The sequence below is a fragment of the Lepisosteus platostomus genome, chromosome 11 (assembly GCF_059453375.1).
Source record: "Lepisosteus platostomus isolate fLepPlt1 chromosome 11, fLepPlt1.hap1, whole genome shotgun sequence".
Classification (NCBI taxonomy): domain Eukaryota; kingdom Metazoa; phylum Chordata; class Actinopteri; order Semionotiformes; family Lepisosteidae; genus Lepisosteus; species Lepisosteus platostomus.
Window position 1 is genome coordinate 1758174 of NC_142621.1, and position 17158 is coordinate 1775331.

At 45.5% G+C, this 17158-nt stretch overlaps 1 protein-coding gene across 3 annotated transcripts in view; it reads left to right on the top strand.

Annotated features, from left to right (window-relative positions):
- Positions 1-10012, top strand: part of rpap2 (RNA polymerase II associated protein 2) — a 30212-nt gene extending 20200 nt beyond the window's left edge. For 2 of the 3 annotated variants that reach the window (XR_015925148.1, XR_015925150.1), the window contains exon 13: positions 9410-9478. Coding sequence is in view for 1 of the 3 variants with exons in the window: in XM_088597726.1 (XP_088453852.1) it covers positions 9410-9554 (145 nt within the window). In the remaining 2 variants the exon portion in view is untranslated. Of the gene's footprint in view, positions 1-9409 lie in introns of all 3 variants that reach the window. The other variant, XM_088597726.1, reaches the window with a different exon arrangement.
- Positions 10013-17158: the final 7146 nt, after the last annotated feature.

The following is a 17158-nucleotide window of genomic DNA, read 5'->3' on the forward strand; positions in this document are numbered from 1 at the left end:
TTTTTACGGATGGGGAAACCGGAGCGATTCAAGTGACCCACTTAAGAGTAAAGGTTCTTCACTTTAAAAAAAAAGGAGAGAGGTTCTTCGGGGGAGGCTTGGTCAGTATTTTAGACCCTTTTACAAGAGGGTTGCTCTGATTAAGAGAGGGACCCTGGTGAGGAGTTCTGTTTGGTGGCTGCTTAAAAAAAAAATACAGACAGCTCTTTTTTTAACATCCACATTTAAGGTTTTGACACTGCCGTTGCAGTGAGCCAGATGTTTGACCAAAGCAATACAAACTGTGGAATTAATATTGCATTTTTTTTTTGGTATGTACACAGCAGACAATCATCATTAACACCTCATTATCGGGCCCACAAAACAATGTCAGTGCGTGGCTCTCTCCTGCTGATTTGTGTGAGGATTAGTCTATTTTAGTTTTTCAGAAAAAAAAATTAAAACAAAAGAATCTTGATGCATCTTGATCAGAAAAGGCCAATAAATCTGATTTTACCTCCTGGCGAAGATGCCTTGTTCTCGTACGCCATGGTGTTTTCTGGAAGCGAATGCCAGAAGAGACCAGTCTTGTCAGCAGTGCACAGCTGGGATAGTATGATGCCTCTGTCTTGGATTCATTTATTGTGTCTCTTAGGGGACAGTTCTGTCTCTTCAGCGGGTTCCCTCAAAGTTTCACTCTAGGTTATTTTATTCAAAGTACTGTAACATTTACAAAATTGCCAAAGCCATACGTCCAGTTTCATGTGCTTGGCCAGTATATTGGCTGCGGAACACAAGTCAACAGCACAGATGTCCTTTTACAGGCAACACCCCTGCCTTTACCAGAGTTTGTCTGTTAAAGTGAGGGCTTCCTGTACCTGCAAACCCAACAGTCCATTTATAATCCTTCTATGCTGTAAATATTCACAAGGATTTAAAACTGTATACAGAGCTCCATGGCTATCTTCAGCGGTATGTGTCTATTAAGGACTTTAAACTCAAGGGAAGACTAAGCAAACTGATTTAAGCAACGCAATGGAATGATTATTTAGTGATTGTTCATTGCTTATTGCAAGATTAAATAGATTCAGTAATAAAAACGCACAGCCCTAGTTAGAAGTGACCCTTTTGGCAGCGATTGTGAGAGGACTCTGGAGCCAATGTAAAAGTTTTGCACTCATCAAGGCAGGATCATTAAAATTGTGATGTATCACTGGAAAATAAAAGATAGTAAGGAGGTCCCAAACCAGGTAAATGTGTGTCCTGGCCTTGTTACGAACAGGATTCAAGGAATCTTCCTAGTACAGTTTTCACTTGCAGTCCACCCACTGAGCAAACTCATTACCTGTTAAAAATTTATTGCAGTCACAAGCAGGCACTAGGTAAATATTGTTTTTTCAGTGTCCTTCTTTTGTTTTTTCATTTTGTATGGGGTAAGCCCCTCCTGAAGAAATATGCCATAAAGCACCAGGAATCTGAAGTGGGTTTATGGGTTAGAGATCGATGCTGTGAAAGGATACATCATCGTTTTTTTTCCACTGCAAAACCGCTGCAGTGAAAGACAGTGGAAATAATTACAGGTGTGTGACTCAGGGTGTGGAACAGTGCAGAAATTCTGGGAAGATTGAATCACAGAGTATAAATATACTGTCAGCACACGAGGAGGCTGCAGGGACAGGGGCGGGGAGAGAGGACAAGGGCACAGCCTGGCTTGAGTGTTTGGCAGACCGCTGTAGCCTGGCGCGTCAGTCAGTGACTGCTCCCGTCTGTGTCCACAAACTGGGCATCTTCCAGATACGCCCTTCGGGGTGCTTATCTGTATTCGTTGTAAATAATCATTGATGCAGCAGTCAGTGTAGACTTCTTTCAATGTCTAGTTTAACTCGGTGCCTTAAAAAGCTCTGATGCAGGTTGTGGAGAACTCTTCAGGCGTGGCTTGTGGTGTCTTATATAGAAATCACACATTGACGCGTAATCATGCGGAAGACCTTGTGTGTGTGTCTGTCTGTCTCAGTAGCTTAAATGAGAATTTATAGCCTGGTGGGGGTTCGGAGTGACTTGTCCAGGTCTTAATGAGTCTTCCAGTTCTCTACAGCCGCGTGACATGCGATGGCACCTGCGATTCTCTGTTGGAAGAGAAGCAGCAGGATGGTGAAGCTGGAGACACTTTGGAGCTTTCTCTGGGGTGGCTGCAGCTCCTTTCCACCGAATCGCATTTGCATGCACTTCTAGCGAACGTAATCTTGGTCTTTGCTCTCTCCGTCGGCCCCGCAGACTTGGCGTTTCTTACTCTCTGCAGGCTTGCTGGTCTTGCTGGAAAAGATGGTGCTAATCCTGCACTGGGTAGTGAAATCCGTGTCATTCTGAAAAGGAAAGCCAGTTCTGAGCAAGACAAGCTGCCGTTCGTCATCTTTGCTTATGCATTATTATTATTTAATGAAACAGTGAGCAGTACGACAAAGTTGCAGTTAACGTGGCTGAGCTTGTTCTTTTGGGGATAATAAGAGAGAGTCAGAAGACACTGCCAGTTGCAGGTTTAGTACAAAAAGACCATTTCTTTGTGCTGGTTATCGATCAGCTCCTTCTGTGCCTCCGTTTGCGTTAACGGCATTGGGCCCTGCAGGGTCGTTCAGAGCTGGTCGTAGCCTCTACTGGATAAATGTCCACAAAAAGAGGAAGCTCTCAAATAAGGGGCTAGTGCCGGCACAGAGAAGAGAGTTTTTCCTCTCAGAGCAATGCCTCTTGTGAATTAGCCACACGCCCGGCCTCAGACCCTTCGCCGTTCTGAAGCAGCGCTGCGGCTTCTTCCTGCTGTCTTGCTGAACTGTTGACCTCGCCCCACACCCTCCAGTGTGCAAACTCTCCTTCCCTCTCTCCACCCTCACGCCCCCCCCTTCCCCCCCCCCAGCCCCCGGCTGCTGCCGTCGCTGGCATTTCTCCACAGACGTTCGAAAAGACGCTCGTTTTCGTCCAGGCGGATTCGAGCCGGGGGAGCCGTGTCAGCGTGTGTTCGCTGCCAGAGAAAGATTCAGAGGTTAACTCCACGCTGATTAGTGGAGGGGAAAAGACACCTGAAGGAGGTTCAACACCCAGAAACATGTGTTTTCTCCTTTTTCTTTCTCTCTGCTTCTCAGCCTGGAATGAAACGCTATTTCTTTTTGCTCTGGCCTTGCTTCTCGTTGGTTGGTGTTTCAGATATGTTTTCTACACTGACGTGTGGGCTCATTTTGCCTTCATAGCCCCTGGCCACAGCCTGTTCTTTACTTATTTCTAATACGTGTTTTAATTCTAATGGTCACCAGTGCTGTTGGGGGGATTAGAGGGGTTTATAGGCCGTCGCAAACCCCGCCAGTTTCTGGTGGTGTTGGGGATGCCAGTTGAATGGTTTCTGTTTTTCACGTTTGGCGCTGTGAAGATGTTATCTGCGAGGCACTGCATGTAGAAAAACGAATCTTGAAATCAGGAGTGCATCAGCAATTTGAAAGTTGTGCAAAATCTTGCTTTCCATGGAATGATGCGTTTGCGATAAGAGATTAAGAGCTTGCAGGCTCGAGCCATTAACCCTGGCGATCGTGTATTCTAATGTTGCACCACAGCAGAGTTCGTTGGTTCATATTTCCTGGAGTTGATTTATACTTAATTGCAGACACAGTGTGCCACTTTTAATGACTGTTGCTGTACGCTCTTTCTTACTCTTACCATGGATAATTGAAAGTTTATTAAGTGACCTGATAGTTAATACTTCCTTGCATTGTTGTAGCCTAATTCATCCTTAAGGATCCTTAAGGGTTTTACATTATTGGATCCACATCTGAAGTGCAGCCCCACCTGGGCGAAGTGTGGTGGCCTTTCTGCACCAGCAGCCCCACTGCACGGCCAGGGCCCTGGACGTCATGCCCCTGCTCTTTGAAGGAGAAAGAATAGATCCCAATGGGATATTTAATGGCCAAGTTGTCAGGACCTTGGTTTACTGTCTCATCTGAAGCACAGCACCTCCCACAGGACAGGGTCCCATAGACGGTAACGCTGTGCTGTCGTTATGAGATCGTGAACTCGCTTGCAGCTGGGCCTGTGGCATGGCCTTGCAGCCCGTGACCTGGATTTCAGGCTCCTGTCGGTGGCGGTCCTCGGTCTGCTCCCTCGGGGCTCGGGGAATCCGGATGGCCGGGGGTGGATGGGTCTTGTCACGAGGTCAAGCCTGCCTCTCGCACCGCCTGCGAGTCATGTGACCGGTAAAGGCCCCTGCAGAGCAAGAGAGCAGCTGGGAGCCCTTGGCCCAGACATCAGAGGCTCGGGCTGAGGTTTCACGGGGTTTCAAAGGGCGGGTGGCTCTGACGAAGGGCCGTGTTGGAGGAGCAAGTCTGCACGTCCTCGTTCTCACGGTGCTGGTTGTGGGTTTTGGTCCCTTAGTCTGAAGAGGAAACCTCTTCCTCTCTGCTTCTCCTTCACTGTTCTACCAGTGTTCTTTATGTTTTGAATGAGAATCCCCTATCTGTGTTTTTCTTGGTGTGCTAATGTGCTAAAGGACATGTGTATGGTCATGTTCTCAGTTTTGCAATATAGTTGTAATATTTAGAAATTCAGCAAAAATGAAAAAGATATTGGGGAAAAAAAATCAAATGACAACTTGCAAATTGCAAAAGAAAAGTTTTCATTTTCATTTTTCACCCGTCTTTTCACTGGGTAAAAGATGTAGGTAAGCAATAAAGTCATGATTTTTTTTTCTCCTAGTTCAGAAGATGATCACATGCAAAGTAAGGCATCTTTTGCAGCTGACTTGAGATGTTGTATGTTTTCCATTGATAATTCTGATAACTGCTTCAACTCTACGAGCAAGAGTTGATTAATATGGATTAGATAAGGAGACCAGCTCTGAGATCACAGCCAATAATACAGAAATGTTTGTACATCAGTAGTACAGCGGAGTTCCCCGTAAGCATAAGGCCTAAAGGAATTTTTTAGTGTTCCCAGAAAAAGAAAAAAAACATTGAAAGTGTGAAGATATTGTATGACCTTAAAAGTGGAACTTTACAATAATATGTTAATAACATGATAGAATACATAATGTACTTTAATAACTGCTACAATCCCTCCACCTCTGTAAGTTACCTTTGATTTCTGTGTAGATGCTGCCTGTTCTGTGCATCTCATGAAATATTAATCACTATTAATGGAAAAAAACTGTGTGCTGTGGGGACCATCTACTGGTGCGCACACTCGCACAGCAAGAGGTTGTGTAAGTAAATAGATGCTCAGGTTTAAAGCTAAGTTGCCCATTTGCTTTGGAACCTTCATTTGAGCTGCTGAACTTGCAGGTCGGGTCTTTGTTCATCAGACACACGCCGACACGCTGTCGTGACCCTCAGTTGCTCGTTCCTCACCTGCTCAGTGCGCTGTACCGGGTGCCGCCCTGTGCAAGAGGCACAGAACAACTTCACACCTTCTGCGATGTCGCTCCTGAACGGCACGCATCTTTTCGAACACGTGCTCCCCCGGACTTACGGGCCTGTGTTCGCGTCTGTGCAGCTCTTCATTCAGGAGTGCACTTTGTGCCTGCTGTCTCGTTAATGTAATAAATATAATTGTAGACGGTGGGACAGACTGGGCAGGGTGTATATTTGAGCACTGAGGGGCACTGCTAAGAATGTTTATCAGTCTTCACACTGTCCTGTGGTTAAATCTGGGTGGATTGGGGTAGGTAGCTCTGTTCATACTTTCATAGTTCATAATTAGTGTGAAAACGGCCTTCATCTTTTTCCGCACCATTAAACAAATGGCACGTGCGTGATTTGGGGGGAAAAAAAACTTTTTTAAACACTTTATAAATGTTGCACTAAACAGTTTGTGCTGCCGTTTTTGGTAACGGGAGGACCGGAAGAGAAGAACTCTTGTCTTCCATGTCCCTCAATTCATTACATGGCAAACCTGATGAACGGTCAGGAGAATCTAATGTATTGACTGGGAATGGTGTTACACTTCTTTTACTTTGTGAAGTTGACATTCTTTCTCAATCAAAAACATAAGAGTCTCAAACTTGTTTAATTAAAAAATATATATTTTTATGTGGTACAAAAAATTAGAATCTGAAGTTATCTTCAATGATAATTTATGGACTTTAAATTTGTCTTAAGACGAAAGTGTTTATCTCAAAACATTCATGAACCAGCATTTTGTTATAGGGAATAAATTCTGCTTCTGACTGTATGAGTCACTGGCTCATACTACTAATGAAGTTTAGAGTGCTGCTGTATATGCAGGCTCTTTGATTAACTGCAGTCAAAAACAACTTCCAGTTGTCATGCAGCGATGTTCTTTTCATGCATGCAAGTGTTTGAGTTTAAAAAAATACCTAAAAGTCTGTGAATAATCTGACCGTGACCGCGACAAGCATAAAGGGTGTGATAGGTGTTTGGTGGTGTGTGGTTCACACTGACATGGTCTAAGGAAATGGAGAGATATTGATCGAGCATAACAATAGTCCCGCCTATAAATTAGGAAAAACTGAAGGTTTGAGTTGACGGTATGTTCTGTTTTCTCCTAAAAGGTTTTGTCCAAACTATACGTCCTCCATCATGACAAAAACGTGACGTTATTGCTTTAACCCTGGCCTAGCATGTCTAACAGTAGAAACGCACTTTCAGTCAGTAGTCTAGAAGTCACTGAGGTCTCCCTGCAGTTTACTTTTGGAATCATTTCATTCCCAGAAGCTCCCATTCTCCGTTTGCCACCTGATAGGACTCGGGTTCCATTCTGAGAGATTTAGGTGTGTGAGGTGTTGGGGGTTTCTTGTGTTTTATTTTTTCCCTTTTCTCTCTTTCCAGAGTCATGAATAATTTGTGTTTCAGCTCTGCTGGTTGCTGACAGACGTGCAGTTGGCTTGCAGTCTTTTGTTCAGATCAGGTGAATAATGGATAACCCTGCCAACAATTAGAGCAGGCAGTATCAGCGTTCCGTACCCCTCCGCACAGCCCCTTCCATCCAGAGGGGAAATATCTCAGAGGGAATAAAGAAAAGCACAAGGGCCAGCTGGGGTGACGAAGTTGCTTCTTCATCTCTTGTAGCCGATCCATTACCTTTTCCCACAAGAGAGTGTCTCCGAGTTTTGTGAAGGCTCGTTCCGTCGTGAATGCCCTCTCTCCAGCCGCTGTGCGTGGGCGTGTGTGTGCGTCTCTGACTGCATGCAGAAAAGGCCTGCACTGCAGAGAAACCAAGAGCTGATGCGAACATGGCAGCTCCTGCACACTGTATCTTCCACCTTGCGTTTAGGACGTTTTTATTGTGTGCAAAGACCTCTGTCTCTGGAACTACAATAAGCCCCGTACGGGTAGATACACCAGCAGACGGAGCAGAAGTTCTTAAATTCCTGAATTATGGCCAGTTGCACAACCTGGGCACAGATGTGGTTCCATCGGCAGTCTTAATCAATGCTCTTTGTTTAATTAATGTTCCTGCCTCAAAGTGCCCCTGAAAGACATTCCATTTTTTTCAGTTAATCCGTGCATTGTACATGTGACAGAGTAGCATGTTTCAAAAGCGCGTGGCTATTGTTCGGGACTTTATCCCAATAAATCCTTCCTACCCTTTTTGTGCTACAAAGAGTTATTTTAGGTTTGCTTTAAATCTAACCATTAGTATATTAAGGAGGCGCACTGCACACAATGTCATGTGTATTGTCTGTCAACAGCCTAAGGGATCTGTATACTGGCCCTTTCTCCTTTCTTGTTCCCGGCAGTTCAGGACATGTCATTTCTCTGTTTGTCAGATTGTGTCTGCCAGATGCTGTGGCTCCTTGATTGTAGCCTACAGGGTTTGGCTTATCTTTTCAAGTGCTAGCAAATAAGGTTGTGTGATTTTTCATAGCAACAGATTGTCAAACTGTACTTTGAATTAAGGCGGTGAATTGCAGATTAAAGGCAGCATCTGGTAGTCATGAATCTCGTGTGTGAGCGTGTCTGCACACCACTGAGAAGTACAGTGAAGCACGGGTGTTTTGGAAATCTTCTGCTTTGTGCCCACTCTGTGTTCCTTCTAAAGTGGACGGTCACTTTTCCTCAAAGGTGCTGTTCCATGACCTTGTTGTTTTCCTGTCGTTCGTCTTCTTTTATTCCGCATGAGTTCCATCTCCTAAAGCCATTGCCAAGGTGTAGCATAAGTTCCATTCCCGTGTCTTCGGACTGGGATTCCACACGCCTGCTGCTGTTCTCCTTCCCACTGAGCTCCAGTTCCGACAGCTGGGCTCCGGGTTCCGCTCCGTGTCAGACGAACACAGCAGATTCTCCGTGTCCGTGCTTGTGAGCCCTCCCTCCATTCCTCTCTCTGGCTGTCAGCTGGGCCCTCGAAGCTTTAGAGTTGCCTCCTCCCGCCTTGTAAATGAAGGATGCTCTGTATGCAAGCTTGCAGACGCCTGTAAGGAGACAGAACGCGATCTGGTCTGCAGTCACCTTGCTTTTGTGTCCTTATGTCATCTGCCGTGGGTCTCCTTGCGAACGTGCCCTGACAGACATGCGCTGGGACCCTGGTGCACTTTCTCAGTTTGGATTACTGATGTGGCACTCGAGGGCACGAGGGGCTCCTCTGATGTCTCATTTGAATGGGTTATTGTGTTGAGGAATAGCGCCCCCTGTGTATGTACCAGTGGTGCCTGAAACGGTGCTGTCCCCTGACCAGGTGTGAGGGGTGGGGGATGACTGGACAGAGGCAGACAAGTCAAGAAGTGGGAGAACTGGCAGGGGAGGGAGCTTTTTTCAGACCAGAACTTTCAATGTAGGTCGTTTGGAGAGTAAACTTAAAATTGTGAGGTTGTGGCTGTATTTTTTATTTTATGTCCTGTTCAGCATCAATAATGTATTGCCCTGCACATTTTAATCCTCTTGCTGAATTTTATACACGCACAGCTGTGTTGCCGGATCATTACATCAAAAATTGTCGGTTTTCATTAACCACTGGGTCTAAAAAAAGGGAAAAGTTGATGAATAATTTGATTTGTGGTGTTTCTGGTCTTCGCTCTCTGCATTAGCAAAGCAAACGGATTTGTGCCACAGGCTCGACGGACAGAAAATGCTTTGCTCTGATTATTCACCCACATTTATTGATCTGCACATTCTGAGAGTCATTTTATTCATATTTGATGTGCCCAGTGGCAATAGGTTAAATTTTTTTTGTTTTTTCTTCTTCCACGAATCATGCAGGAGGTCTCCAAGGAAAATCTGGTCAGGGTAATGGCTTAGTAGGAAACTGTGCTTTGCACAGGCCTCCATCAGAGTGCAAGATTGGAGCTGGCATGAGAATAAAGTTCTTTAAATTTCAGCATAAACCAGAGCCCCGAGACAAATTCACGGAGGAGTGGGAGTTCTCGTGCGGTCGGGGCTCTTGGGTTATCGTTGTGAACCGTGCAGTAGGTGTGATTTTCACCTCGGTTCCTGTTTTTCAGGCTGACGCAGGTGTCCCCTGTGCTGCGGGAGTGCATGGGGAGCCCCTCCTCTGTCCAGTATCTCTCCGCCCTGACGCAGGAGCTGCACCTGGAGGAGGCGGACCTGCGGAGCCTCGTGCGCGCCCTGAGGAGCCCCAGGGACTGACCGCGGGGCCCGGGGCTGAAGCCAGGCGGGGCCCGGCCGGAACGGGCGAGGAAGCGAGAGACGCCGGCTGCAAGGCCACGGCGGAGGCCCTTGGAGCCCCTCGTCTCCTCTGGGTCCTCCTGCCAGCACCGTCCGCTTGTGAGCACGGGATGAGAGCAGCAGAGGAGGCTTAAAGAGGAGGAGCTTCGTGTCCCGGGTTCGAGCAGTGCCCCGGGTTCGAGCAGTGCCCGGTGAGGAGATGACACCAGCTGCTCCGCCCCGTGACTTCTGCTCAGGACTGAGAGGGGGACGGGCGTTCTTCAACATGTCCTACAGATAAAGACTGAGAATGGTCGGGAGTATTACGTCTATGTCCTCTTCAGCGGTTGCCTTCTTGTTTTGATTTTTTTTTTTTTTTTTCCATTGATTTGTTAAAGACTTTGGAGGGGAAGAAATAAATTATTTTAAATCATTCTTAACCAGATCTCGTTCCGGTTCTCTGCGCGTTGTCTTTGGCCGCGGGATCTGTCCCAGCTCCTCCTGGGGAGTCGGGTGAAGGGGCTCCTAGCGGGTCTCGCGTGTGACTGTGGGACCCGTGGGGGAAGTTGCTTGTGTCCCCGCGTTCTTCACTGGAAAGTAGGAACTCCTGAACTTCTGTTCAGCGGTTTCCTCGCTTGCTTCAATACAGAACCTTTTGCTGTGATCTCTGTCTTTCTTGCCACCAGCTCACCAACAGAGAATCTTGGTGACTTGAGTTATGAGAAAGCCTTATTAGTGGTTTTGTGTGTTGTGTTTCATTTGTGCTAAAACCTACTTTATAGCCGGTTTCTAATAGGAAAGGTGAACTCTCACTTCGCCTCTGCACATTTCAAACCAATGCACAGCTCTCTGGTCTGGGACTTAACGAGAACACCTCCATACTGCTGTCTCCACATACCCTGAATGCACTTTCAGAATGAATGTCATTTGTGTTTTTGGATTTTGTCAGGTGTTGCGCAGCAACCTTTTTTTTTTTTTTTTAGAAAACATTATTCAGCATTTTTGGAGGCACGGGTTCATGCCTTTGGATCAGGAGGAAGTGTTGCATAAAAAATGATGAAGTGTTTAGCGACTTTAGACCTCTGAGAGTACAGTCTGACCTCTGATGTCTCAGAATGAATGAGAGGATGCTTACAAAAGGTCCAGAAGGCTAAATTAATACATAATCCAGTGGTATTCACTTAGCAGAGCACTTGCAAAATGACAGTACTTTCACAAAGTAATGTTTAAAATCCATGTGAGCTGTGTATTGTCTCCACAAGTACAACACTGCGTTATAGCGGACTGCATCATTGTGTTACCGTTAGTGGTCTTGACAGTCACTTTTCAAAGCGTGTCAGAAGTACTGAGTTTGGCCACCTGAAAGCAAGTGAGGAAATGTTGCCGTCTGTGTCCGTTTCGCTTTAAGAGCTGCTGCTGATCACTATTGTGCGGAAATAATGATGTTCATGAGATTGAGTTAATCGTGTCTTATCTGAAGATCTTCTCACCATCTGGTTCCCTGGCCGGTCCCCACACGTCCTAATGCCCGTGTAGTTCATATTTTTTCTAGGGTAAATATTGTGTTGTTTTTAATTACAGCAATTTTTGCTGGTGTGCAAAGTGGGAAGGCTGTTCTTCTCTGTATGTACGCAATGTGAAAATTCTTTGTTTGGCTATTGCCTGATCGATTGGCCAAGTTGATTAAAGTCTTCTCGAGGTTGTGCTCATACAGGGAGAAGATGCTTCTGAAGTTTAATAGCCTGTTCAAATGGGTGGGGCGACGATGCACGAGGAGAGCGCCCACTAGTGTTGCCCACTGGAAAGGGCTCCTCACCCTCCTGTTCCTACAACAGATGTTATTGTGCATTGTGCGTTTCCAGAAGTTTAACTAATTAAATTTTGATTAATGGTCTTTCTATGGGAGTGAAGAGGACACTACCTGCCCTGCCCACTGTCAGTGGGCGCCGGTGCTGGGAGCCTTAGCCATTTTACTGAGATTTATCTCAGGTTACCTTCCTCTCCATCGTGGCTTCGGGAATCTCAGACATCAGCCCCCACCAGCGAAGGGATCATCGCCCGTCGGTTTCGAAGGGTATGTATCGTTAATTAGTGCCATGTATTGTGATAATTGTGTATGTTTATCTCCGTAATCTCAGGACAAGTAAAGGTTTATTCCATGCTGAAAAGAGAGGGGGAAAAAAATAAAAAAAACAATGTGGAGCCTGTGACTCCTGAAGAAGTCTACACAGCCGAAACTTTTATTTTCTTCTCTTTTCAGCATGAAATAAGCCTTTACTTGTTCCTCTGCAGCCTGCGCCTGCTGACACAGAGCCGTACTTGAACTACTTCAGCCCACAAATAATCTCAGTCATGCTTCTCTAATTGCCTTTTAATGGGAAATTGATTTTAGTGGAACACATTTGCACTTCAAGGATGACATTCGTAGAATGAGGAACATTGATGTAGGGCCGTGCTCCCTGACCTCAAGCCGAAGTAGCTTTAAGAGTTGTTAAACTTCACACACCAGCATTTCTTAAACTAAACAAGGTGAAGCGAGTCTCATTTAAGGGGCTTCTGTCAAATCTTCCGTGATAACCTCCGTTCACCCCCCACCCTACGCCATCTCAGATCACTTCCACGATGTGCTTAATATGCCTAAAATATGACGCTAGCAGAAATTGCTTTTAATACACGATTTGTAACGTTGCGCCACATTGTAGCGGCTGGTGTGCAAGCAGAAAAGCGATTGTTCCATCAACCCAAGTGCATCTAAATGATGAAAACAAGATTCCAGTCTCTCCATCAGCTGTCTGTGCTTGAGACCAGATCTGGAGCTTGGTGCTGAGCCACTCGGGGGGGCTTGTGGGCACGCACTCTCCAGAATACTGCACAGCCCAGCTCGGGGACTCCTACCTGTCCCGGGCCGACTGCCTGTCTTTACAATTTTAGGTCAGACCTGGGCTAAATTAGTAACTCCTGTTTCTGGGAGGCAGTGTGAGACGCGGAGCATCTCGACAGGCAGAGGGTGTTGTCGTTTTGCCTTCAATTTGGGTGTCTTTTTGTGAGCCAGGTTTTCTTGTTCAGATTTTTCACAAACAAGAACGAGAGCCCGGCGGTGTGGCATTTCAGCATTCTCTCTGGCCCGCAGGTTGGGCCCTGGCAGACTGGAGATGAGGGGGAAGGTGAAGGCTGGGGTAAGAGTTGGCAGAGATCTGTTGGCAAGTGTCGGTCTGTCTCAGGACGGCAATACCAGTCATTCACACCAGCTAAAGCTCTTCTGGAATCACTTTCAGTCGTGATCACTTGTTTGGATTATTATTGAAAGTAGTGCTCTCACTTGGGCATGTGCACAGACCTCGGTTTTGGGTGAAATTAGTGTGGGTGTGTAAAATTACAGGATATAATTTCACAGAGGTTTTAACAGCTTCGTCTTTCTTTAATAATACCCGATAACCTGATCAAATTGTGAACAAGCACTCCAAGACTTAAATAGGCCGCAAACTGATTTTTAGTTTCTAAAATAGCCAGTGTACTATCTTCTTTACGAATGTATATCACGCCTGTGCATTAAATGACCAGGGCAGCACAATTCTCCATTTTCCTGTATAACGTCATCTTCCTTAACCAAGCTAATATCGACGTGCCGTAACAGCGAACACGTACTGAGTGCTAAAGCGCCATGCAGTGTTTTGAATAAATGAGTAATTTTTCTCTACGCACAACCATAGGCCCAGTACAGTGAGAACTCTAGAGGGTGATCTTGAGGCCGGCGTCGCCTGCTGCTCTTCGGTCCGGGGTGCGACCTCTTCCTGCGCCCCGTGGGTCACCTTCCTCCTGCAGACGGTCGACGTGCTGTCTAGGTTAGCCGGCGTCTGTGAGCTGCGCCCTCCCCAGCGTCATGTCCAGGGGTCCAGCCCCGACGTGCGACCCTCTAGGGGTGCTGAGACCGCGGGGATGCACGATTCGGGGCAGTGGGCGGCATGTCCAGTGCAAGCTAGGCTTTCGCTCCCGCGAGATAACGAGACCGCCAGGCGGAATCTTCTGGCAGCCTTCACGTGAAAGAAATTGTGGAAATAACTTCGATCAATTAATAATGGATCAACACAAACCCGTCTTCTCCTCCTTTCCAGGGCAGAAGATATTTGAAGTCAGTCTTTGTGACACTCGGCGTATTCTGCGGTCTCCTCTCAGATTTCCAGTAAGATAGCCGAGGGCAAGAAAGCACTTTATAGAGCTATTGCATTCAGTTAAGAATATAGCAACACCGCCAATTCGTGCGGGGGGGTCGTACAAATCAGTCTGATTTTAGTTAGGCGTTTCACGACATCAGCCTTTTGAAAACGGGGAGAAAAAAAATTGGTTTGTGTGTATCCTTATCGTTGATAGTGCTGTAATTTCGAGTGTGGATGCGATTTGGTAGAAACCTCTCTTTACCTGGGTGGGGTGGGGGCTCTGAAATGGTCACCTTGACCCCATGCGAAGGAGGTCGTGAGCTGCTCGTGCTCAGACAGTGCGACCCCGAGACGCCGCGAGCCCGCGGGTCCCTCGATCCCAATCTCTCGCGCCCCGGGAGGGCAGCTCCCCGGATCTGCGCGGTTCTAGAATCTGACGCGAACGGAGACGAATCGTGACTCCGGAACGTTGATTTTGTTCGGTGGTCAACCGGGCTCCAGTCGGCCGGCGGGCGGTTCCGATGACCCTGCGGTCTCGGCTCCCTGCCAATTCCCGTCACGACCCGCCGCGGCTGCGGTGGGGTGAAATCGACCGGGCAAACGACTGAAACAGCAAAAATAAACGTTATAATATTCCGTTCCCCGCATTTCCCTCTAGACAAGTGAAAACGCAAATCGTAAGAAAAAAAAACCTTGAGAAGTGTAAGACTTTGGGCTGCATATTGTCTAGCATAAAATCAGTATTTTTTGTCGTTGGGATATTTTTGTTTTTTTCTGAACGCAAAATAATCATATAGGCTACTCATCTTGCCGGGTCTGTTTACGTTTCCTGTGAGCTAGCCTAGGCTTGGTTTTGGAGTGGCGATATAAGATATGCTTTTGGTTGAATCCGGATTGCTATTTTGTTTTTGTTTTTCATTTGTTGCTGTTTGCTCAGGAATGCTCAGTAACACCGTGACATAAAGAAAAAATAAAGCTGTTAAAAGTCCGCTTCTAACATCTGGCGCGTTAAACGCATATCTGCGGTGCGTTAATAGGGAACCTTTTCTTCAGTGTCGAAAGATCAGATAAAAAATAACCGGGCGCCCCAAGAAAATTGCTGACCCGCAAGCGTGAAACGGTTTGAAGACAACAGCGCGTCTTCAAATAGTTTATTAGCGAAGTTGAAGACAATTCACTGCACGCAAACATTTTCCTGGTAAAGAAGTCCAGTCAGACGCTGTTTGATTTGCTAATGAATGTAATGGAGCTTGAGGCCGGAATCGGCCGTTCTGTGATCGCTGTTTGTAGGAAAGAGTGTCATAAAAAAACGAATCAATTTAACTAAACTTCCTTCACGGTCCACCTTGTTGACTCTGATTTTCGTTTGTTCAATATTTGTTTATGAAGCCCATAGACTGAAAATATTTGGTTTACACCAGGTGTCTCACGTGGAAGTGCAGAAACGCGCCACTGGAGTGATTTGGGCGAGGCGAATAAACAGTGAGCCGGTACATCATCTGTCACGGTACTCAATCGGTGTTTGTTTGCACAACTTGAACGTCATGCATCTGTGAAATAGGATTATTATTATTGATATTGTTGTTGATGATGGAACATTTGAATTTAAGGGAATATTGTCATATAAATAAACGAAAATTATTTTCTCCCGCAGTAATGGTTTTCGTAGACTTGCTCATTTTAAATATACGTTTTATTCAATTAAAAATACGAACGCAGCAATGTGTTTTCTTCAATGGGTAGACAAACCCGGTATTACCAATGCGAGTCGTTGTTTGTTCAGAGAACGTTTTGGCGTCTAGATTTAACCACTGGAATGTTTTTCTGTATTAATCTCACAATTGACTAAAATAAGAGAATGTGAAATCGTATCCAATTTCCTTATTGTTCCCCGCGTATCCTACGTTAATCGAATATGAAAGGTAAAATGCAAAAATTCAATTTGGTTATTGAGTCGTGCAGTGTGATATAATATGCTATATAATAACTATTTTTATACAATATATACGCGATGCAGCTAATGCTTTATATTTTGTGTTTCTCAGGACGGAGTTCGTGCGTATGAGCAGCCTCTGTCTGAATCACGGTTTATCTGGGTATAAGGTTGTGTTTGTGCTCCGGGTGGCTGGATCTCTGTACACTTGATAGGTAATTTAATCAGCACTGAAGTGGACGATGGAAAACTCCTCGTATCTCTTGAAAGGTTTATCTTTCAACTAGAAAGCTGCAGCCCTTTGCGCTGCTGCTCATCGAGTTGTGCGCTACCAAATGGCTAGCTGCAGGTGTCATTAAAAATTTACCGTCTGAAACAAAGGTGTCCCTCCGCAGATCTTCTTTCACGGGTGTCTGTTACTCAGCTAGACAAAGGGCTGTGCAGATCTTACCTTGATGAATAATTAGACATGGAATCTGCACGATGCATTTTTAATAATAATAATAAAACTTGTTAATCGTTTCGGAGACAAACAAAATCTGGGAATATTCTCGGCATGATAATATTCCCCTTAAAAAAAACAGAAGTGTACCAATAAAAAAGGGGACGGATGCACTTTTGCCGTGTCGAATCAACGAGCTATAAGGCGGCGTTTTGTTTTTAGCACTGTAATATTTTCTTAAAACGATGGCGCTGCCTTCCTAATTATTTTCTACAGCAGGATCGTGCGGTACACCCCAACAGCACGCGGCGGGAAATGACGGGAAAATTAAAAAGTCTCCAGGTGCCCCTTGCTGTAATGCGACGTCAGCAGAAGCGTCTCAAAAGACATCAAGAAAATATGGTGGTAAAATTACGTTTACTAGTTTATCCTCACATTCCTTATTTTTTTAAAGAAAAACACATGCTTGCGCAATCGAATATAAATTGAATAGAATATCTATTCGTGATAGATTACCAAGGAAAAAAAATATTCTCTCAATCCACTTTTCTAAGACGTTAATTTGAAAAGGGAATTGTGCTTTGTTTTGAGTTCTACTGTAGGGACGGTGTCGTAATCTCTAATTCTCTTTTTGGCTTCGATCGAAGGACATTTTGATTCAAGATTTAAATGATCATGAATGTAAACAAATCCGAATTGAAAATAAACGAAGACAACTTGTACCTCCTTCGTACGGCTTCCATTTGTTTGGTGTAGAAATGGCACGAAGTTAACTTGCAACATTTTTTCAAATATATGCATTGTATTTTTGAAGTAGACCCACGTTGTCAATGTGTCTAGTTTTATGGTCTCGAGTGTAAAGGCTCTAATATGGCGATAAGACCGTCGATGGTGTTTAACTGGTTAACACGATCGATAGAGCACTTGACTCCACACCTGAACCAGGCGCAGTCTGGAGACGAAGCAGGGTCCGATCTCGGCTGTCGCCGCTTAATCAGTGAGGTTGTCAGATCGCAGTCCCCCTCTTATCCGTTTATCCGATCACAAAGATGCATCA